We start from the raw sequence: 24,696 nt of genomic DNA, 5'->3' as shown, positions 1-24,696 counted from the left end.
TTTATTTGGTGCATGTTGCCTAACAAATAGGCAACACAAATTTTGCTTTTGGCATGTATTTGAAAAAAAATTCCTTCAGGTGCAGGTAGATTTTGAAGTAACTATTTATTGTGGAATTTTCAAAACAGTATAGAAAAAAAGAATGCTCTAAGAACTTAATGTATGTACGTAACATCCTGTCTCTCCAATATTTTAAATTATTGATTTAACATTTTCTTATATTCCATGCAGGCAAATTGTTTTAAATGCTTTCAATTAACTGCATCTAGCATTGAATAACTTAAAACTAATTTCATACAATGCTGCTAAAATAGTTATGAATTATTTCACCCTTAAACATATATTTAATACCTTGCACTAAGTGGTCATATAAAAATTTGTTTTGGACCAAGGTTAAGATATACTTAATGTAGAAGTTTTTCAATAAGTTTTAACAAATTTTATAGTGTTTGGAGTAAGGAAGATTTGAATTTTTTTTTTTATTTCCACTTCTGTTTTCTCAACTCCTTTTCAGTACTAGTTCGTATCATCAAAAATTGTTTTACCCAAAATTTTTAGATAATGTTTAGAATTTTTACAATAAATTATAATGAATATGATAGTTTACTTACCATAGGAGTTATGATTTTTTCGTCCTTCAACCCTTGTTTATCCATCCATTGGAGTAATGGTTAGTCATAAAAAGTATTTCAAATGAAAGTTGTAGATAGATAATATATGGAAGGTTTAAACAAATAGAACAGATTTGATAATGTACACAGTAAGAAGTTACAAGTTTTTTTTCAGCCTTTTTTTTTTTTTAACCTCTTGCAGTAAATGTTGGTCTTAACAAAATTTGTTTCTGACAAAAGTTTTGGATAATATTTAGAATCAGTTACAAATTTACAATAAATTATAACAGATATGATACTGTAACTAATAGAGGAATTATGAATAGTTTTGTCCTCAACCCATGTTTTTTCAATGCTTTGCAGCAATGATTCGTCTTATAAAATTTTTTTTTTACTTAAGTTTTATATATGAAGGTTTATAATGAATTGGAATGGATTTGACAGCATACCTACTAGTATAGGAATTATGATTTTTTTTTGCCTCCAAACCACTTTTCTATCTGTTGCTCTTATAGCTGGTCGTATCAAAATTTAGACAAAAGATTTTGGCATTACTTTAACAAGATTAGGGATGCAATATTAGTCCGGTCAATTTAGACATCCAAGTGTACAAAAATTCGCACCCAGCTGAAAATTGGTTGGATTGTTCAAAACACCATAATAAATGAATTCTAAGTCCTCATATATCTGACACATGGAAAAAATTTACTCGGGGTCAAAGGTCACAAAAACGGGTTTTTCGCGATTTTCAGCAAAACAGTAAGTTTTATCATAAAATTAGCCCAGACATAAATTGTAGATCAGATAATTATCTATAAAAAAATGTCTAAATACTTTTTTTTTCCTAAGAGCCACCGTTTTTGAGATATAACAATTCAAAAAGTTGAAAGAGTTGTAATTGTCATAATATGCACACAATTCCAAACAGCTGATTCACTTACACGTGCTCTAGTATGAGGAGGACTTTCAGTAGATGTACTGGCTTCTTGTTCTTCATGTTGTCTTTTAATAGCTGCAGCAATAGAACACTATCGAGAATAATTTTTACGACACTCCACATGTATGGTCACAGATTTCTGCTCTTAAGATATTCTGAAAATTCATCAGCTCTTTCAGTAATTGCATTGATTAATGTCTTTATACCACGTTCAACAGTAACAATTTCACCTTTAGTTAAAATTTTAGCACAAATAAAACAATATTCTGACATTTTTGTTATAAAACTCAAAACAGCACGAAATAGGTTAAAAAATATAGGTTAGAATAAACACGTGTTTTTACTCCGGAGTGGCAATCAAGACTAATAGTATTGAATGTATTGGGCATTCTACGATAAAGACGGTATATGACCCTAGCCACGCAGACAAATGAATAGGAGACATGTTGCTCAAGGTTACACTGGCATATAAAATGAGGGACTGGGTTTCTTTTTACCCGACATTCTCACATTTATAATATTTTATATGTGTAAGTTACCCTGACCGATAGAATAATATTTTTACTTGTATTACAGCTTCAGTGATGTATATACATGGTGTACTTATACATATTATGAAGATTACAACTCTTTCAACTTTTTGAATCGTTATACGTATTTAAAAAATGGTGGCTCTTAGGAAAAAAGTATTTAGACATTTTTTATAGATGATTATCTGATCTACAATTTTTGCCTGGGCTAATTTTAATGATAAAACTTATGGTTTTGCTGAAAATCGCAAATAAAACCCGTTTTTGTGACTTTTGACTCCGAGTAAATTTATTCCAGGTATCGGATCGATGAGGACTTTTTAGATTTCATTTATGATGGTGTTTTGAACAATCCTACCAATTTTCAGCTGGGTGTGAATATTTGTAACTTCACTCCTATTTTTTGGTCTAATTTACCGGACTATATTTGTCATATTTAAGAGAGTTATGGCGATTTTTCTGTTTAAAAAAATTTCCCATATCTATCCCCTTTTTTCAGTTTTTACTCACTAACTAACTTTACAAAGATTTTTCATTAGTACTATATTATATTTATTATTTTGGAAGTGATTTGTGCAAAATTACGGCAGTTAACATGTCCACAAAAAAAGTGATTATAAATATATTCAAAAACATTTGAGATTACGATAGTTTTGGGGTCTGTGGACCATGAAACAAAAACTATTTAAACATTTTCCAGCAGTCAAATTATGATAACAGCTACAATATGTAGTTAGTCTTTCCTCGAAACACACCAAGTGTGTTCCAACTACTTTATATGTTAAGCATGGACGTAAGAAATTACAGAGTGGGTATATGGAATTTTTGTCATGTTAATAACCGAGGTCAAAATGAGAACCCCACATATCCTTATCGCATATGTATGGATAGCAAACCTTGTTTTGGTTAAAATTAAGTCTAATGTTAATTCCTGGAGGATGTATTGTAAACATTGTTGTTTAACGATACTCACTTCGTGATTGAATTTTTAGGATTCTTTCTAACGAGTTCCTGTCAAGCTGTTAAACAAAAGTTTAGCATTAGCCTTTTTTACAGCTTAGGTTTGATCTACAAACCAATTTTTTGCCAGAGTAACTTCAATTTTAGAACACATAAGGTCTTTTTTTTTGTCGTATTTACTTCTAAGGAATCACTTGCTGGTTGTTTTCTCTACTGAAAAACATCTTGAACAATGTACATTACTCAAAGTATTAATGGTTATCTAGACTCTAGAGTGTCTGCTCTATTACAGGCCCATATATGAAAGGCATGTTAAAACAACATTCTACTGTGTTGAAATATTATTTTAGATCTAAATTAAAAATGTAATTGTCATTGTATTTGCGTGAAGGTTTATCATTTTCTACTACCACTAACACTCCATGAATCCAGGCTTGAGCTGAACACAGTAGCAAGAGCTCTGATACCTTGCATCACTGGTGAAATCTAATGTCCGCTCACTGCCTGACTACCATTATCGCCACCATCGCAAATTTTTGTTTTATAGACAACCACGTAAATATTTTTTAAAGTTTTTAACAACGGGATGTGTTTTCATTAGTACCGTCTAAAATGTTTCAGCTATGTCGGTTCATAAAATATAAGCGGAACTCAGTTTTGCTAATATATTACACATCTTACAACCAACTACAGTCACATAAGAAATGACCAAACATAGTACATACATATATACTAGACCATTACAGACAAATGAAATACTTAAAACAATGAGATGAAGTAGCAACAGAGGACATTGTTAGGGTAAATGAAAGTATCTCAAGAAAATCCTGACTGAGTTAATGCAACATTCGCAATGTTTTTTTCTTCACATGTGTTAATTCTGGAGTTGAACTTGTCAGGTATTGAACTCGATTGCCCTGGTGGGAGGCGAGTGATAATTGACGACTTAATCGCCATGGCCCAGGTTTATTAAAATAAAGTGAAGCTACCACAAATGAAAATCATTTCTATTCCCAAGATCAACATTCCAAAACATTTCCAAACTGATGCATTTACAAAAATGCAGTTAGGACACAACAAAATTCCTCATTTAAAATAAATTTAATTTGTTTTAAATAGCTACAAATAATTAATATGTACAATATTTTCTCAAATTTGTTTTCAGAATATAAAAAAACAAAAGTGTACCTACAAGCTAAATATTGTATAAATAAATATCACAAAATACTGCATGTACAAAAATATCCTTTAACAATTTAGAGAAAAATTACAGGTACGTAATGGCCTGTATAATATAATTAATTTAGATGGCTAAGAAACTGCACAATATATGTAGAAATTAATTAAAAAATGAACTATTCCTATGAAAACAAAATTAATGAACATGAATGAATTCAGTCATCAGGCAAAGAAAATTTTTTTTAATTATAACTTTTTTATAAGAATTATATTTTAAGCTAAACATACATATATATAAATTATCTATAAATGGTCACACACATGAAAAGGCCACATTTAAAGTCTGTCTGTTTTAATTTACAAAATTTAGCACACATTTGACAAAAAAAATTTGCACACACAAAAATACTCCACACAAAAGAACACATATAGTTAGTTACTTTTAACAGCACCAAATAATCAAGAGAAAAACATATAATTTGAAATACCTAAATCAAAACAGGAATACAATTTGAAAAAAAAAAAAACATATTGTACACATCAAATTTTTAAATAATGTATGACATGTAAATTAATTTTGACTATTGTAAATTTGGCAAGAATCAGTCTGTGCTTCACATAAATTATTACAAAAAACAAGTTATTGCTAACAAAATAAAAATTACTATAACACTAAATGTTATCAGCAATGTCCAGTATTGTTACAGAAACAATCAATTAAGGCTTTATCATAGTTAAAAACAAGAATATTTATTATTCATGCTAAACTTATATGCTTAGATAATATACAGTAACTGCATTTTTTTAAATATGGTTTGAATCTAAAATTAATCAACCCAAATAGCTAACTATAAGCAGCCTAGTTTAGTTGTCCAAACATTTATTATTGATACGTGGACCTTTGAGGAGTGCGGATGTTTTAACGAGCGGTAACTCAATTTAAAAGTTACTATTTCTTGGAGGCACGTAGTTTCTGCGTATGTATCTTAAGTTGTCTTTCCAAAGATGTTCAAAAATCACATCTAAGTCTGCCTGACTGGGCAAGTTGCTGTCTGCAACTACATCTACCTCCACGGATGCCACAAGCTCCTCCAGACACCGCTGCTGCTCTGCCGTCAGTCGCAGGACGGATCTGTTCCGACTGCAGCCCAGCACGAAGGACTGCCACTCCCCTTCGGAGCTGGCCACGTTGATCATGAAGTCGGGGTTGCGGTCCTCCAGCCTGTGCAACAACGCTATGCCTTCTCGCAACGTGTCCCTCAGCTTGCACAAGACGGGCGACTCCTCGTGATGGCCACCGGCAGCGAGCGGGAACGAATCGTCGGCGCGTTTCCGGTCCAGCTCGACGAAGTTGAGGAATGTGCGGTGCAGGAGGTTGCAGGTTACCTCTGCCACCCGCCGTCGACAGGCACAGGCGGGGCGGGAGTCCTCCGCCACCGGCTGGAGCCAGTGGGGGCCTCTGCCGGGAGCGAGGAAGCTGCCCGACAGCCAGCGCACCACCTGGTGGCACAGCACGGCGAGCACGCCCTCAGGCACGCGCTGGTATTCCAGCAGGCAGCACAGCACCTGCAGCACACACGAGTCCTCCGAATGGAAGAACACCACCCCGCACTTCTCTACGTACTTGTCCTTGGGGGAGTTGCGGCACAGCGACCCGCTGACCTGGACGTCCGGGTTGGCCACGCTCAGCAGGTGCACCAGTGGCACCACCACTTCGACTCTCGGCCGACAGAACACCACCTCCTTCACTATCTCGCACAGCAACTGCCTGCTTTCTCCGAGGAGCGCGGAGCAGGCGATACGGGCAGCCGTCAGCAGCGACACGACCCCGGCGAGAACCCCGGTGTACGCCAGCGCCCGCCTCTCCTGCCTGATGGCTGTGCACAGGTCTCGCACGAGGGTGAGGAAACCGAACTTCATGTTCCTGTACGGAACGTGCGTGTCTCTTGCGTCGCTTTGCCGTTCCTTGTAAACGTAAGGAGAACTGTCGTTTTTCTGTACCGACGTGGCCTGTACTGCAGGAGATGGTTCCGAAGCACCCGTGACCAAGTTGACGGCATGTTGAGATAGCGATACGAGCGCGACCAGAGCACCGAGGCCCCTGCGGGCCTCCACACCTGCTTCCTTATTGTGCCAGAACTGAGGTGATGTGAGTGAGATGGCTAGGGCTTCCCCTCTGTTGGGCATTTCAGCTAATTCCCTGTCTAATTCCTGAAGTTCTGTAGAAGAGAGTTTCAGTTCTCGTAGTAAGGTCAGCTGATCTCCGAGCAAAGCAGTCACTTCGCACACTATCTTCTCAACGTGAAGTTTAGCACCGGTACTATCAAGTGACTCCAGGAGGATCAATCTATGGAGGGACGTATAACAGTGTTCCGTGGATCGCCGATTCTGATACAGGGACACATTATTCAATCGATTGTAATCTGCTAAAAGCTTTTCGAAATGAACCTGTTTCTTCTTTTTACGTTCTGAGAAACTTTGCACATTTCTGAGTTCAATAAGTGGACTTTCAGGTAGTGACTTCTCAAAAATACAAGGCCCCAACAAATCACCAAATAGTATTCCCCGATGAAATGTAGCCTTCAGTAAATTCAGAGAGAAAGTGAATTTTTTGGATATAGTCTGATGGGTGTGTTTTGATAAGTCAATATTTATCTTACACTTACTGTCTGCTAATTTCCTCTCAGCAATCTTCATTTTATTTAATTTACTTGGTAAAAGTTGGGACCTTTCTTTTTCACATATCTCTCTTGCTACTGATGTATGTGGTGTTTCATCATTTTCTACTGGGATTGGCTTTACTACTAATTCATGTCTGTTTCGCTTAACCTTCTCTGACTTTTGCTGCAAATTGATCAATTCTGCATGTAATGAAGAAGCATTTAATAATGTTTTATTATGTGATACATTGTTATTTTGCTTCACCAGGTTACATTTAGCACCATGTAATTTAGGCCTGCTATTTATCACAGTAACTGTACTAGGTTTGATCATTTTTTCCGCTTCATGTTGCTTGTTATTATCTATTAGCACAGATGAATTATTTGGGCCTAAATACACACATGACTTAGAATTGTTTTGAACCTTTTTACAATTATTTTCTTTTTTGGAGCATGATGGCTGCAAAATAGGCTCATTTTGTCTATGAACTTCTTGTGACAATTTCAATGAATCAGATGATATATGAAACTCCTTCGACAGCTGGAAAGCATTATCAAACGCTTTGCTATCTTCAGCTACAGTGGTCATTCCCAGACACATTTTTGATATTTTCCTTGGAACAAAAGCACTTTTTTTTTGAGGCGGAAGACTAACTAGATTTTTTGTTAAAGCAGCAGGAGCAGCTTTAATGTTCGGAATTCTAAATGATGTAAAACAATCACTGCTAGCTGAAGTAATAATAGCATTGCTTGGTTTTTGGTTATCGCTTAACTGTGTGCAAGACTGTGATGCTCGAAACAGCTCGTCAATTGTTTCATCTGGTAGCTCTTCTCCCCATATATCATCATTCTCCATGCCTTTCTTTTCTTACAGCTCTGGAAAGAAAAACTGTGTAAGCTTATACACCAGAAATATTTGCATGAAATCAAATTCATACCTTAATGAATTGTAGGTTTATATAATATTTACGTGTCACTTGTAAGAGTAAATTTTAACAGTAAATATTTCTCTACCTGTGAGCTACATATTATAGCATCAACTTCAAATTCTTGGGATTTAGGTTAGGGAAGTATCAACATGATGTTACATTTAACATGATTTTGCGAAGCTTCAGAAATATGGAGGGATACAGTTTGTTCGAGAAGCTGTAACCACATCACGTAGTTCACGTTCACGTTGTAACAAAGTGTTCATACATTTCACGTGTACACAAGATTTGATTTTTGCTACGCATAACATAAATCGTCCGCCATTAAACACTACAGTGCTGCCATTCTTTTAAAACAATACGTTAATACTTTGTTTTTCTCTATTGACTTATCCAAAAACCATTTCGTTTTATTAAAGGAAAAAAAAATTCATTAATTTATTATATACGTTTTCGTGCAGATGCGCTTTTCAATTTGGAATGTTTTCATTGTTCTCACAAACATTTTAAACTAATAAGTGTATTTTACCTGTAATGATATCGTTCGTAATATAGATAATAAAAACTTAAAATACGAAGTTTCTTTAAACTGCAATGATTGTGCTATTAAAAATGATATAGATATTACTAATACGCTAATATGTGTGCTACAGATGGTAAAGTTTTCTATGTCAAGAGGGAAATTTACTATTGATAGCACTGGGAAAATATGCATTGAGCTGCATTCTGTCTGCAAAGCGCAACTGCATGCTTTATTTCGGAGGAGTGGTTGTTGAGGACATTTTCTTTTCAGCGTAGTGTCTGATTTTCGGTATAAGGTATTGTCATGTGTATGATTTCGCAGTGGCGCAGTGTTGTAAATGCTGACTCACTGGGTACCGAATTCAGTGAGTGTTGTTTAAGTTATTATGATGTCAATAAACAAGTGACTGACTGCTTTGTTCCGTTAAGCCAATGATGTGTTTCATAAACAGAACAGAACCAGACTCGGTAATCATTTTGTAAGTTGTATTTGATGGATAGTTCGTCGGAGGAGACACCAATGGCTGTGTTTTGTGCTGTGAAAAGTCTGTGCGGGCATTCGAACAGTGTGGTGCGTGCGTGCGTTACAGGGACGTATCGAGTCAACGCCTTGTAAACGAATTATTTTTTTGTCGTAATGCCAGGAAGTCGGTCCAGCAACGAACCTGAACACAAGTCACCGCGGGAAAGTGGTGAAGATTCTGAAGATGAAAGTGAAATTTTGGAAGAAAGCCCGTGCGGGAGGTGGTTGAAAAGAAGAGAGGAGGTAGGCCAGGGCTTTCTACGTGGATGTGTTTGGTAACGCATGTGTTGTGGTTGGTTTGTTAACATTATACTATGGCGTTTCAGTCTGCTTGTTAAACCTAGTTTTATTTAAACCGTGATTTAAATTAATTTTTGGAAGCAGGATTTTTTCATCTGGATGAGTTGTATTTTAAATTTCGGAGCGTGTACATACCGTAGTAAACTTACCCTATTTTGAATCCGGTCGGTTAGTTTAATTTTGTTCCTTATTTAAAATTTCCCTCTTAAATATTTATTTCAAATATTTCTACGTATTCCTTGATTTTGTGTGAACCAAATAACATCTTTCTCCGTAATGTGAGTGTTTTTCCCAATATGTTTGAAGAACAAGTTTATTTTGAGACACGTTGTACTGGAGATACACATTAATTTCTCTACATACACTAAATATTAATCATCATTTCTCTACATACACTAAGTATTAATCAACATTTCTCTACATACACTAAGTATTAATTAACATTTCTCTTCATACACTAAATTCAGATTCACTAAACATCAGATTTTGAGTATGTTTGAAAATAATAGCACTATTTTGTTAATCATATTGATGTAGGTCTTTATTTATTGATATAAGTTTGTATTAGAATAAATCAGATGCTTAAATTTGAAATGAAAGCAAGCAATTTTCGTTCTCAGACTGCTGTGATTTAGTTCTACGAAAATGTTTAAGCAGTCTACTCGATTGCGGTTTCCATTGAACACATTCATGCCGGAGTAAATGGTTATTTTTCTGTCTCATTTTTTGTTTATTTGGGTATCGAATATTTTAGCTGATGTGGCACATCTTTTAGAATAATTGTACTACACAAATATGTTTGGACGCGTCAATAAGTAAACAAAGAACGTAAATTTTTTTTCCTTGCAAAAACATTTGTTTTTAACAGCATATATGTATTTGTATATGTAATATGTCACCCTAAGACTGAGATAGCGTACCAGTTACCAATTGTCGAAAAACCTCTTGACGTGTCAGTGCTTGCAGTGACTGGTACTGTGCAACTGGCACGTACGTGTTCGTTTTAAAAGGAAAATTTTTCGTTTTATTTGTGTTTCGATTTCAGTGTCTGTTAATAATTACCATCGTACGTGTCCGCAAAATAGGGTGAATCAGCTGTTTTGACGCTAAATTAACAGAAATTTGACCTAGAAATCCTATGAGGCATTTCCTGTTGTTAACAGTTGATTAACCCTATTTGAGCGCACACATACGATGGTAATTATTGACTAACATTGAAATAGAAATACAAATAAAACGAAAAAATTTCCTCTTAAATGAACACGATACCGTGCGTTACAAATGATTTTTATTTGATGGGATGAGGATAAATGTATGATTCATGAAAGTTGGCCAATGATAACTAACTAGAATGGAGGAATGAAGGGAAATATAGTAGGCAATATTGGCAACAGTTAGACTGAACATTGTCGTGAAAACAAATACTAATGATAGCGTGTGTGCTGTTGTGGTACTAGTAGGAGTTTGGCAAAAAGTGGAATGGAATATCTTGATAAAAGGCGTGCGATTAAATAAGTATACAATAATTATAGGACGTTTAAATCATAGTTGAATGTAATAAATAATGCGGTATCGTAAAATATACTAAACTATTGTAGTATAGAATACAATATTGTGTGTAATATATCTTCGGTATCGTGTTCTAAACGCCATAATGTAGTTCAAATATCAAGGTTGCTTGCAATTTAAAACTTATTAATTTTTTTGCTACACATACTTACTAGTATTTATAAATGTCAAGGACTCTAGTTTTTCAGGGTTGATGGGTGTGCGGCGATTTTTACCACAAATACATTTCATTGATCTGTATCTAATTTTGTGTGCGCTGTTAATATATATCTAAACTGAGCCTACACTATTTTTGTATTTACGAATCCACGTGTTATTTTTGTCAACCCACTATGTAAGCTAGGGCACAACCTCTGTATTGTAGCCTTCATAACTTAAGTATATTTCATCTGAATATGTTTGAATTTATTTTTGGCAACAATTCCTGTTAAATTTCCACTAACATTAACTTAAACATTGCCTCTCATAAATCTATTCCGTTAGAGAAAATATTTTATTGTGATCAATGTAATTTGCATGTAGTTTTTGTATGATAAAATATTGAGACAATTAGTTTAATATTTTTATGCTTCATGACTGCAAGAAACACTCAAATAATCAAACTTGTTCATATTACCTGGAATGTAGTGTAGGAAATCGTAGTGTAAAGTTTGAAATTCTTATTCTTTATTTTTTTTTACAGTTTATGGAAAATCCTTGAATATTATTTTGACGTTTTGAATTTTACTTAAAAAGGAAGCGAGAAGTCTATAGGGCCTATATCGATTAGAGAAGTAGCAAATTAAGAGAGAAAATTTTACAGTCTGTAGGTATCAATGTACGGTTTGGCATTAAATTTTATTTAGTCGGTCTTAACTCAGTCTTGTTTAGAAATTTCCGTTTGCAGTCGTCATGGATTTTCTGTATTTGAATTAGTATTTCTTGTATTTATTGCAATCGCCATTGGCCCTTTAGTGAATGTAACTGGTCAGGAGTCTCCACAGGGGCAGACAAAATTTATGTTGACTTCTTCTATTTTATTTTGCGGCTATCTTTTAAGTTTTATGGTAATGAGGGATTCGTTTGCTAAGTATTTTTGCTCAAATCTCTTAAAAAACGCATTAGGTAAGTCTTTCACAGCAATTAGCATCAAGTAACTAAATCCTTTGAATAAGTAGACATAAGAAGTCTGTGCCGAGACTTGGGGCAAAGTAAAGTAGCTTTATATCGCCATACCATTAACCTGCAAAGTTTTTGCGTGGATTTTACTTATATGATCATGCAAGCAGCCATAATAACAGCAAATCCTCCAATATGTCTTTGTGCTGGGAAATGTGGCACTTGGTATCAACTATGTAAATTTGGAGGTAGAACAAAATTGACTTTGAAGTTACGGATTATTATATTTACTTCATAAATCATTGAGTATACTTACACGTCGGCTTAAATCTCTTCGCTAAAACGTTTCCGCTCATCTATCCCTGGCCAGCATTTAGGAAAACATATATGTTAATAGACAGCCATAGTGCTGCTGCTCACATATGGGCACAATAATTGCTATTATCTACCGTGTGTTATCCTAATGGCTTGTTTGTTTTTGAGAGGAGGAGATCATGTGGATTTCCCACCGCGGTTACAAGATCTCATTCCGTTTTTTTTATATTATTTCTTCTTATAGAGTTTCTAAAGATCTTGAAGCATTCTTTGAGTAGTGATTGAATTTTTATTCACTTCCATTTTCATCTACCTAAATCCTCTCACCTCCTTCCCCAAAAAACTCGTTTCACTCCCACCAGACCTCACTGAGAAATAGTGCCTCCCTCTTTCTGTACTTCTCCATCCCTCTTCAGCTTCCATACATGGTGTCTCCTCCTCCTTTGAACTTCCTCTGCTGTCTTCTCCCCAGCTTTCCCTATCCTCCATCACTCCTGGACCGCTTTGAAAAGCCTCACGAGCTTTTCATCCCGCCTTATACCATGTAGCGTGACCCACCCTCGGTCTGTAACCATCATATATGGCCTTCGTCTTCCCTCTTCTACATACTCATTCCGCTGGACCTTTTAACTCGGGCACCTCCGTCCTAAGGTGTTGGTTTGATACTGGAGCGTCATCTCCAGCATTGGCCTGACCAACAAAGTGTTCGCGCAAACATTCATCCTCGTAAGTAGCCCCAGTGCCTTCTTCACTGCCCTATGTAACTCTCCCTGTTCCTCCCCCCCCCCCCCCCCCCCCAATCCTAGGTCTTCATGTAATGAAGCCATCAGGAATTTTCATTCCTGTGCCTCTCCTATCGCCGGTTCCTTCCAGTGACACTTTTCCCTTGCGACAACTGTTTTCATTGTTTATCTCACTATTTCTGTCCAGCTGATCAGCGAGCGTTTCAAGGCCTCTCCTATTCCGAACTTCTGCCTGGGTCGTCGGATCTTGAATACCTTTTACAGTTCTCTGATCTTGTGTGTGCTTCATACCTGCATTTTGTGCCCTAACACTATAAATGGGTAATTCTTAAAACACCAAACAGCTAAAGTTTTGGACTGTTATATTAAAAATGATTAAAAAAAAATTGCCGGAAATGTGATAAGTGGTTATCATGTGTCTGAAGCGACTAAATATCGTGTCACTAAAGTAATGTAGAAACCTAGAATTGCCGTAGAGTAAAAAAAAAAGTCAATAATGTATGGAAATAAACCTACAGAGGTGTTTTTTTTTTTTCAACTGTTGAGTGAGTTTCAATCGTTTATATCTGTTCACTGATGAAATAAATTTAATTTAAGCTTATCCTGGCTGATCCTTTAATGACGTCAGGACTTGATACTTAAACGTTTCGTAAATCAAAAGAAAACACTTAGCAAGATCTCTCAAGTGTTGGGCAAGGTTGATTAGTCGCACAATATCGTGCGTGCGGTTCTGCCTGCTACATCGCCTAGAGCCCCGAACTGGCTTCAGTCCGGGTGGCCGGGCTGATTAGGACTGCTCCAAAGTAGAAAGGCACTCCGTGTTTTTTTTTTCAAGTACGGAAGTTTGGGTGAAGGGGAGGGGGGGGGGGGAATAAAGAATGCGCCGGGGCGTGAACCGCGTTGAGTCATTGGCGTCTATTTATAGCGGGACTAGTCCGACAGCCTGAGAGGACAGGAATTTCCCGTCTGTTCTCTCTCGCCTCCTGGCCCACCGCTCTCGTCTTTCGTTCTCTATCTCTCTCTCTCTCTCTCTATGACTCTCTCTCTCTCTATGACTCTCTCTCTCTCTCTCTCTGGTAGTGCCGTGGACACGAGGTTACGTGGGCGTGGATACGAGGACCGTAGAACGGTCTCCGTGAACGTGTTCTTGTGAATTGTCTTAAGGCTGTGTTCGGTTTTGGTTGGTTTAAAATCTGCATCGTGGCCAGTGTCACTACTTGTTGGCTTCTGGTTTGAGGATGCGTCCGTGGGTTGTGTGCCCGACGTTTGGGCATGATTTGTTGAAGAAAAAAAACAACGTATTCTTAGCAGCCTATAGGCTATTAATTAAAAACTCACAAAATTACAAAATACGATATTACGAATTTGTTATGTTTGTTAGCGAATTATTTTTGACAAACAAATTAAGGCTCGGCTTTACCCGCTGTGTTGGGTGATTGCATTGAATTTTGTGTTTTAAAGCAAATTTTGTAGGTATCTACGGGTGTTTCGGAAATTGCTGGACATAAATCTAAGTGGTGGCAGGGAATACTGAAACATGTTATTTTTGTTAAAGAACATGTCCGAGAAAGCAACCCTGAAAAGTTACAGGCGCGAACATTTGAATTTCGCGCACATCTAGGCGCTACTAAAATGGCTGAGAGGACGCAGCACAGTAACGTAACATGTTCAGGCTTTCCACGGGAAGTATGGCGTCGAGCGGGGAGCAGACCTTGAGTCGGCTACACGCATCAGCAACTACCAGTCCAGTGTGCAGCACAGCGAATGAGGGTTGTGGTAAGTTTACATGTTTGGCTTTGGTTGATTAGCGCAATGTGCGTTAACGCCTGCCTCCACTTTCAACACATCCAGCCAGGAGCTTTTGGAAGAAGTGCCACTAACTGAGAGGCACACAACACGTGGTTTTAGCGTGACGGTGCATTAGCCCATACAACATGTGCTGCGCGAAAGCATCTCAGCAACACCACTTCCTGGAATACAGTTGGGGCGTAGTGGTCCGGTCCTGGACCTAACAACTCTGAACATTAAAAGAAACGTCTGCGTGACGCGTTAGAGGCGGTTGTTGAATACAACACATCAACCGTGGCGAAGTTCTGCACGATGCGCCACAGCTGTTCTCAAAGTGTGCGTGGCAAGAGACTGACTCCGTCACTGAAATGCCTGCTTTGTGGTTGGGCGGAGGGGGGGGGGGGGGTGTTGTATTGATAATCCGAAGACATTTTTTTAAGGTGATTAATGTTTGGCACCCTACATCACCTTTCTCCCACTGCGCTGCAATCCGGCGTCGTGGCGCTGATATTTAAATTTTCACGCTACTGTTCGTTTTATTGATATTATATATATATACATATACATACACACACATACATAACGACGACATTGACAAGGGATTTGGTAAAAAGAATCTGCCATATCTATAATAAAGAAACATTCCAATAGTGTCTGGAACGATTTTGGGAAAATATTGAAGAATCGAAATTACCCGGGGTGGACATACATATACTATTGTGATCCGGGGCCTCTGGAATATGAGTTGAGTTCTTTACCACTACGACACCTCGCTACTTTTGCACCTTGTGTTAGGGGGAGGGGGGACTGGCAAGGATTGCGTGGCACAGTGATAGCAGACAGTGTAAGTATCGTCATGCATGAAGTCAAAGGGTCCCGGATTGACATCGCATTATTTTGTGGCAAGAGTCACTAGTGTGTTTAGGTTACACCTGCAAAATTATCAAATGTCCTGGATTTTTTTCTCCATACGGTGAGTTATTTAGAATCAACATTTCCTTTCGTAGTAGTTAAAAGAATAGTACAATGTGTGAAATAAGACTTAATATTTCGTCGACATGGGGATGATTAGATACGAAGAGGATGGAGCATTGACATAAAGGTTGAGTGGAGGAAACGGGAGTTCCCCCAGAAAACCCATCGACCCACTGTAACGTCCGCCACGAGTCCTACTTGTGAAAAATCCGGGTTGGACGTTGCCGGGAATCGAACCTGTATCGCTATGATGTGCTCCCGACTAGCCGAAAATACTCCGTAGTTGTCAAATCATACGAGCTAATTATAGCTTAAGAATTTAGGTTATCGTGCTACATAAAAAAAAATATATATTCCTTGTTCTAGATTGCAGTTCTCGAGGGGTTAACCGCGGTTATTCGCGCTCTCGTGGTTTATTTAACGGCCGAGAATAGACGCTACGAACAAGAATCTCTTTCACGGGCCGCGCAGGTCGGAGTGTTTATCGTGTTCATTAGCCGCAGTGCCAACTGCGTCACGGGAAGAAGACTGTGGTTGTGTTTACCGCGGGAGAGTTGTCCGAGGCGTGATACGGCGACGCTTGGGAGGGGGAGCCTGTGTTTACGTCTCGCTATCATCAAACGGACTGGAAAAGTTGCTGGCACTGTGCCGCCGTTCCTACGTCACACCAGAGGTGGCCGACCTTCCTCGGAGTAAGGGTTCTTACACCTCCTGAATATCCCTTTGCTGGTTAAGGCCCTTACATTTTGCTATGAGTTGCTATATACGCTTTTAGTCCAGCCGTATAAAACACATTGTGGTTCGTGGACTTATTATTTGGTTTTGGACTTAAGGGGCCCGCCTACCTGGTCACACACACGGTGTGCAGAGCTTCAGGAAAAACAACGCGATTTCAAAACTACTCAAGATATCCGAGTGGGGTATGTTTACGAAAAACATTTAAGAGTTCACTGAGGCCCCAAAAGTACTTTTAATTTTGGATCATGTTTTTAAACTGTATTTCTAGAAGAGTTAAAATGGCTGAAACGCATGTTTTCAGAGTAATTTTTAGGTGTAAAACAAGTGGTACAGATTCTTGAAAGCACTTAAGGGACTTGCATTACACCTTTATCTTTATTTCCCCGTAATATAAAAATACGGTCACCGCACAAATTTTCACAGTTATCAATTGACGACGAGAAGACTGCGCGCCAGTTCAGAGCCTTGAGCTTAGAGGCGATACCGCGCTAGAAATACCATCGAGCGTCGCGCTTATCATCCCGCCTCACTAACACACATACACCCCTGACGAGGCGGGCCCCTTAAGTAGCAAGTTATTTATTATTGCACAATGAATTTCCAAGTGTTTTACAATGCTCTATGCATAGCGCTTAAAACACTTTGTACCTGCATTTCTTTTGTCAGTGGCGAAGCAGAGGATTTCCATTAGTTTCATTTTCGGATGAAAATAATTTTTCGTATTGTGAACTACACGAGGTAACAGTAAACTTAATTAATATTACTGTGGATACGAAGTATTTTTAAACTCCTTATTTTTTTTAAATTACTTAAAAAGGTACAAAACACGAGTTGGTTTCAACCAAAAAATATCCTTCCTTTCCTACATGGTTTTATGCCGTTTTCGTAGGTGAACATATCAACAGTGATTATTAGTAAAATCACAACATTAGTAGAAGAGAGAGTTAGTATTACGCGTGACGCGGATAGGGAGGCCTAGACGTGACAGTAGTTGACACGTGGTTCTTCCATGCGAGCGAGGTTCGCTTGCACATCGAAGCAAATAAATTTTTGGGAATTTTTCTTAGTAATTATTTTTTAATTTATTTTTTAGCCCTTTTCGGCCATTTTTTTTTTGCAATCTCCATGGCAGCGGCTGTTAATTTACTGCGGATGCTTTCCTTGTCTCCTGGCAATTGCTATTGCATTGGTGATGCCTCATTCACTTTCGGATCTTAATCCAGTTTTTCTGCAGTTATCTTTGCAATTATATTGACACGGTAATGGTTAAATTTGATGCCAATTTGATGGCTATTAAAAACTGGAATCCATGATGGCATCTTCGGTTTATATTGCGGGTATCTTAGTTATATTTTTTTTTTGTTTTATAAGTTTATCTTCAAAATACGATGTTTTTTTTTTTTGTTCGTGGCGCGGCAGTGGCGCACCCACGAGGAGGGGCATGAATATTGAGCAATATGAATGTGTTCAGCCTGTAGACATCCGTATCGAATTGAAGCACAGGCTAATTTCCAAAATAAATTATATAAAAAAAGTGTTCCCTTGTTTGCTTTCAATGAACTTAGTAGTCGAGCAGTAATTTCCTGTTCGTGTGGCAGGCTACTGTCCAGGCCTGGGCGAACCACAGAACACAACGTTATTCCAAAATGTAGGTCTAAAGCAGTGTTGAAGTGAGGGGGCTTCGGGCGTCTATTTGCACTGCAATATAGGTAAAGATGGATGAACGCCCGTGTGAAAGGCTTAACTTTTTACAAAAAAATAAATATTTTTAACTACACAAATTTTTCCAACAGATGAGCGTTCTAGTTGATCTTATTGTAGTAATGAACTATTCAAGGGCGTTGAAATTAACCTGAAAATGAATTTTAAACTGTTAAAAATTTTTTTGCAGTATGAACTTATGCATACGTGACTGTGTTAACATTTCACATTAAAGAAACGATAAAATGCATAAGCCGTAATGGAATATATTAGTAGAGCCCAATGAAAATGACGAGAGGTTGGGGAGAGTCCTCTGAGGTGGTCAGAAAATGTCTTCATGTCTCTGATGTTAGGGTGGCCTGGCGCTCTTATTCCAAGATGAGGGTTCGCGCCCCCCGCACTGTCCACGTGAGAGGGTGGTAGAGAGGGTGGTAGAGAGGGTGGTAGAGGGGGTGGTAGAGGGGGTGACAGAGAGACCGGCTGGCACGGCCCCGCTCCGCCCGCAGACGCCGCAGACGCGGAGACGGAACCGAATCGACTGGCCAATGAAAGCCGTGGGACGGCCGCCAGCTGGCCGATACCGACCTGCGACTTTAACTGCCCTCGGGGAAGTTGCTGGCCCTCTCGTCGCCGCGACGCGACGGTCACGTGATCGTCTCGTGGACTCGGGGGACTCGGGGGGACTCGGGGACTAGCCGCCATCGCACCTGGGTTCCACAGTCCATCCCCAGTGGCAGTGTGTTTGCTGCACCTGTTGTGCCGGAAATTAAGCATTTCGGCACGTTTTTTTAATTGTTATTATAATTTTAAATTTATTTTTCGAAATTTTATTTTTTCAAATTGATTGGTTACAAAAGGGGTGTTTTACACTTTGTTAGGCTGGTGTACTCTACGTGGTTAAACTTTGTGCCAGCGGACTGAGGCACCTTTTCTCAAGGATCAATCTGAGCTTTTGCTAGTCTAATGTGGACGTTAGCAGCCCGTATAGACCAAGCTACTTATGTAGTGTATTTATTTATCATATATATTATTCCATTTAACGATCCACTAGCTCCCAAGTTGCTTGTGTGCAGGGAGTTCCAAATTGTCTTGTTCTCCACCTCGTGCCACCTCTGGTCAATAACTTGTATTTTTCTTTAATATTTTGCCCAGCAGTTTCCAAGGTTTTTTTTTATTAAATCTAAATAATATAATTTTAGGGCACGAGGGGCGTTACACTGTTTGCCAAGTCTCGAGTGCAGTATTTGTGGGCAGGCGGTGGCAACGTCTGCACGATGACGTGGTAATCGAGTGGAGCTTATGGACAACGCCATGTTAGACTCCCAAAAACATTGAAGTGTAGATTTGCATTGTGGAAACAAGTTTTAAATGACTGTATTGTATGGAGCGACTGTTTAACGTTGGACGTGGTCAAGCACCGTTTTCCGCAATTTTTTGGGCGTGGCAATACGGCGATGTGAAGTGACTTGAACTACGTCTCAGCATGACGTGTCCAGACAATTGCCTAACTCCATGGTTGTAGGTGACCTCGGCAACACAATCGGGCACGTGCAGGTGGGTATCGGCATGTGCTTGGTCGGTGATCCGCCCTGGTATGGCGCTGTCAGCAGCGGGGCGATTCCGGGAACTATGTTGCCCCGCGCGCTGGCGGAGACACGGGCGTGCTTGATTCAGCTCATTCGAGTCTTCATTCTCGATACCCCAAGGCTGCCGTGGAAACCATCAAGTACCCCTGCTAGGTTATCCCGAGTCCCAAACTCGCTTCACGCTAAACTTTTATGGACTTCAGAAAACATTAGCTCCGTAAAATGACGAAAGACGCCTACAGAACTTTCGACATAAAATAAAGGAATTTATTTTTTTCTGAACATAAGTTTCGGTAGTTGAATTATATTTTCCATGGATTCATGTTCCTTTTCGTAAACCGGCTTATTATTATAATTTATGTTATTTAGGAGTGAAGTAATGATTAAAAACAACTTGTTTTCATGAGGTTTTATAAATTGTTATATACTAAGTGTAAGCTTTTTAAATGGTGGAGGTTAATCCACGATACTGGTAGCTTGTGTCGTGACCACGGGGGTTGGACTTGATTTATATTTCAAGGTCGAGACATTAAAGTGATGGTGTTCAATACCAACAAAAATACTTCACATGAAGTTTCGTATAACCTTCTAAGGATAAAAAATAAAGTAGTTTCAAAAGTCCAGTTGCGTAGATTTTTGGAAACAGCTCTGTGACCAGCTGCTGTCAATAATTAATTTTAACTATACTTTTGATTTTAAGATATTCTATATTGTATACTACATTAATTATTTAATGAGTACAAATTGTTACAGGTGTATGTCACTTTCCGTCATAGTTATGCGACCACGAGGCTTAGATCATGTAGTGCAACATTTCTTGTGATTACTTCTAATATAAAACGATCCGTTTTTCTTCTTATTCCTATCTATTGATAGTTTTTTTTTATTTCGAAGTGTGTGTATACATGATGTGTATAATACGAGCTACAATTGGGTTATTCTATGTACATATACTCCAAAGCGTAAACGGGAGATGGGTTTATTTGGCCGGAAGTTAATCGGCCACCGCCGTCGCGGATTAGACCGTTGCAAGGTTGGCGCAGCAGACGAGGGTCGGGAGGCCACGGCAGGGGTGTGCGTTATGCCCGCGCTACGGCCGCAGGTGACCGTCATATGGAACACCTGCCCGCGGTAGTAGATAGCGGCCCAATGTAGGCTGCGAGGGAGATAACGCCATCCAATACCAACCTACCATGTTATCGTGATCAACCATCTTATGCGCTGACATTTTATTCCACGCAATAATGCCGGTGACTGTTTGGTTGCGGCTGTAATTTTCATTCATGTCGGAGATGATTCTCGGTGGGATCAACCATTTTTGACGTGAAAAGTCTTTAAAATTGCTTCCATATTGGGAGGCAATTCAAAAAACGAATGATGATAAAAATCGGGGGATACAGTTTGGTGTTGCAGCTACATATCTATCATCTCCATCCAAAATTTAATTACACCACTGGATAGCTAAAGGTTCAAAGAATTCGTTACGCTAAGTGAGGACTGTGACGCATCGCGCGCGTCGCCATTTTGAGGTCGTTTTGCTGCGTTTAGAGATTTCCATTTAGTATAACTTTTGACTCGGAGAAGCTACGACATTCTTTTAAGTTACAATCCTTGGCTCTCGTAAAAATCTATCGATTGCACATATAACACATTAGTGTAAAATAGTTACAGTGAATATATATGGTGTTAAAATAAAAAAATTGCGTATTTTATATTTTGTATAGAAAATGTTACCTTTTACGTACACGTATTCACGTACAACACACGCCGTGTCCATGCCACAGCCACAGCCCATTTTTTTTACGTGACAACGTCTAATAAATCGATGAACACCGGCTGCACGCACGAAAAAGTTGTCCGTTACGCTGTGTCCCGTTACGCTCATTGTACGCTTGCGCTGCATCTATCTCTCTTCCACTCGATTGGAACAACCATCGATTTGACTTTTTCGAGGCACATTAAACTTGAAACACTCCCATTCGTTCCCTACTTTTCCTATCATCGTCCTATCCTTAACAGAAGAACACAGATTGGAAGAAGTTAAATAGCAAACATGTATAAAAGTTATAGTTAAAATAATCTGTTCGTTAAAGTAATAAACATATTTGAATTAATGAGTACAAATAAAAGTAAATTTATCAATTAAATTGTAGATTTCATTTCACTCCTTCTTTGTATCCATACAAAACAGTGATAATTCAATAAAAATGATTCAATTTTATTCATAAAAGTATGCAATCATTTCATCAATGTTTTGTTATGACGTTGTCACGTTAAACTATCGTCCGTAAACCGACTTTACAGACAACCAATTTTTTTTATGCAAGCTGGAAACGGGACGTTACCGTGACCACGTTGGTTCCCCTCCCTTTTCCACGGTCATTGAATCCCGTCGCAGCTGTCTCGCCGCTTCACTTCCACCCTCTCGGGTAGCCTGGCTAGACTTCGACGAGATGTCGCGCCCAAACTGATGGTAATTTATTCCTTTTGCGTGTCCAAGCTCTCGATAAGTCTCAAGTTTTCTTGTCTGATGTGGTGATCGTTCAGGCGAGAAACAAGTGTTTCGTGGCAACATGTTGGTTCGCGCCTCTCAACCTCCCTTATGTTGTTTTCAAATAAATAAAAATTACAAAAGATTTTTTATTGTAATATTTCGGATGAATATTTCAAACATTGTGGCTTATCTTTATTTTCGATCTACACGTCTAAAATTTTCACCGTCACCGCTCTAAAGTAATCGAATCGCAACACTGTTAGAAATAACAGTAAAATTACGGTTCGTAGTTTCAGACAGTTTTATCTTCGTCATAGCCGTGCCCAGATATTTCCATTAGGGGGGGCCCTGCTAAATTTTTAAATCAGAAGCTGAATTTAGAATGTTAAATAGCCTAAATACATTCACTCATTGCCGTGTTTTTATTTTTGTGCAGTATCAACGAGATATGTTTACTAGTTAATATTTATATCCGTATAATTTTAACAATCTTGAAAATTTTTTTTTTTCATAGACAATGATTAAAGGGTACTTACACATTCCCCCCCCCCCCCCCCCTCAAATTTTCCAATAGCTTGGTCCAGATCTACCTTGAATTGAACTTCTTTTTAGTGAATGCAAACACCGCAATTCAGACAACAGAACTTTAACAAACCTCTTAAAAAAAATTTTTTTGCTTGGCCATTTTAAGGGACCTCGTGTTTTAAATAAACTAAGGCGGCTGTATTTCCAGAACGATAAAATGTTTAAAAATATTGTTAATTAGCACGCTGCAACACTGAATAAAAGTTTGTCACAGTGCCAGGAATATACGAATATTAACTAACGCATTAGAGAACATGCCGATCTGAGTGATTACCTACATTAGGGGGGGGGGGGGGGCATGGCCCACCTGGCCCCCCCTTGTAGGCACGCCTGTGATCTTCGTAGAAACTAAGCTGGATTCCGAATTTCTGAGTTCTCTCTTCTTTTGTTAACAAAGATGAACAAGCACTTGGTAGGAAGAAGTGGTTTATTTTTTTATCTTAAATGTTTTGAAGGTTTTGTTAATCTTCCAAAGTGATTCTTGTGATTTTTTTGTTCAAGTCAACTTAATACACATAATGCAACGAAGATATATCCGTGATTTTACGAAGATCCCTGGTTAATTAGTAACCAGCGCCTTTCGCAGATTTAATTGGGCATTTTTAACAGTGTACTTAGTAATCCGCAATATTATATCGGTATCCCTTTAAACCGAATACATTGAGCACCTTCGCTAGCTACTCGGCTGCAAATCCACTCCTTGCGACAAACTCGCTCAGTGTTGACGCTGACTCGCTGACCCACAACTCTCTCTGCTCTAGCGAGTGCAGTTGAATACTGCTATACTTTTCTCGCTGTTTGCTTGCCACCATTGTGTCATGATTGGTCGTTGAAATGTCAGTGATCATTTGAAGTTAAAAATTGTCAGAAAGTGGAAAAATATGGATTTATTAATAAAAAAAAATCAAGCTAAAATAGTAGAGAACACTAAATGTATAGAAAATCATGTGATACAAGAATAAAAGTTTAACCTCACAGCAAACCTCTTGTGAGAATTAAAGTATTTTCACGCGGTATTTAATGATAGGCATCGCTTAGCCAGTGACGTCACAGCCACACACGAGCGAGATTCTTTTTTTGGTTGACGTGTAGCTGGTAAGAGGTTTGCCACTCGTCTGAAAAACAGGGAAATTCCAGGCAGTTTGGGGCGAAAGAATCCTATAATACACAAGCTATAGATCGGGCTTGAGTCACCGAAAATGGAATGTTTATGTAATACGAAGGTAAATTTGAGTAATATTGAGTTTTGAGAGTCCCGTGTGCAACGTATACCCAAAAAGTACGAAAAATGACCTGGATATCATACAATTTTTTTTGTACTTATACTTTTGTTCGTAGGTAAGTGTATCAGCTTTTTCTAGAAACATTTTTACCAAACAACTGTGTGCCTTACTCAGAAGCACAGAGAATCCACACACTAAGCATTCTGTCAGAGCCCTGGAGTGTTGACTTTTCGTCGGAAAGATAGACTACTCAACTGAATGGATTCTGGATAGACTTACTAGCTAGATATAAAGTTATGAAGAACTTGGCTCTAGTGTTTTCCATTAGTGTTGAACGATCCCTCTCGGTTAATAAAGGTTCCCTTATTGTAGATGTGCAAGAAAGACGTCTAGTCGCATTGAGGCAAGTATATGGAATGGCGATCAAACAGTCATAACTGATGTGGGAATGTATGATGCTGTGGTGCTGTGGTGCTGTCTGCAGGGCCGATGCCGAGTTACTCTAACTGACCTGAAAAAAAATTCAAAAGAATGTGTTGACCGCAAGACAGCAGCAGAGATCAAGAAAGTGCTTGACATGCATAAAAAAAAACTTGATAATCAAATCGTTTGGCTGAACAAATTCCCGGGCTGCTTAGTAATTATTTAATTGGTCAAATATTAGAATAGGAAAAAATAAATAAAGTAATTCTGCGGATGAAAATTGTAAACCTTGGTAATTACAGACTAA

At 38.5% G+C, this 24,696-nt stretch overlaps 2 protein-coding genes across 2 annotated transcripts in view; one reads left to right on the top strand and one right to left on the bottom strand.

Moving 5' to 3' along the window:
- Positions 1-4,552: 4,552 nt before the first annotated feature.
- Positions 4,553-7,466, bottom strand: LOC134530019 (uncharacterized). The gene is made up of 3 exons (XM_063364546.1): positions 7,438-7,466; positions 5,842-6,232; positions 4,553-5,717 (listed from the first exon to the last, which is right to left on the bottom strand). The coding sequence occupies exons 1-3, from the start codon at positions 7,464-7,466 to the stop codon at positions 5,157-5,159; spliced, it is 981 nt and encodes a 326-aa protein (XP_063220616.1). The 3' UTR covers positions 4,553-5,156.
- Positions 7,467-8,501: 1,035 nt separating this feature from the next.
- LOC134530267 (nuclear receptor-binding protein homolog) overlaps positions 8,502-24,696 on the top strand; it is a 178,057-nt gene continuing 161,862 nt past the window's right edge. Inside the window, exon 1 of the mRNA XM_063364962.1 lies at positions 8,502-9,094. Coding sequence (XP_063221032.1) covers positions 8,966-9,094 — 129 coding nt within the window. The 5' untranslated portion in view covers positions 8,502-8,965. The remainder of the gene's footprint in view (positions 9,095-24,696) is intronic.

Source organism: Bacillus rossius, chromosome 3, assembly GCF_032445375.1.
Source record: "Bacillus rossius redtenbacheri isolate Brsri chromosome 3, Brsri_v3, whole genome shotgun sequence".
Lineage (NCBI taxonomy): Eukaryota > Metazoa > Arthropoda > Insecta > Phasmatodea > Bacillidae > Bacillus > Bacillus rossius.
Note: the sequence above shows the minus strand (reverse complement) of the source record. Positions and strands in the feature narration are given on the sequence as shown.

What these genes read in the sequence shown, in the direction of transcription:
- LOC134530019 (XM_063364546.1), bottom strand. Translation starts at nt 7,466, where the DNA reads ATGACCACTGTAGCTGAAGATAGCAAAGC. An exon ending in GTAGCTGAAGATAGCAAAGC is followed by an intron (nt 6,233 to 7,437) that starts GTTTGATAATGC and finishes CATCTCCTGCAG; the next exon opens with TACAGGCCACGTCGGTACAG. An exon ending in CGCAACTCCCCCAAGGACAA is followed by an intron (nt 5,718 to 5,841) that starts GTACGTAGAGAA and finishes CTGTGCCACCAG; the next exon opens with GTGGTGCGCTGGCTGTCGGG.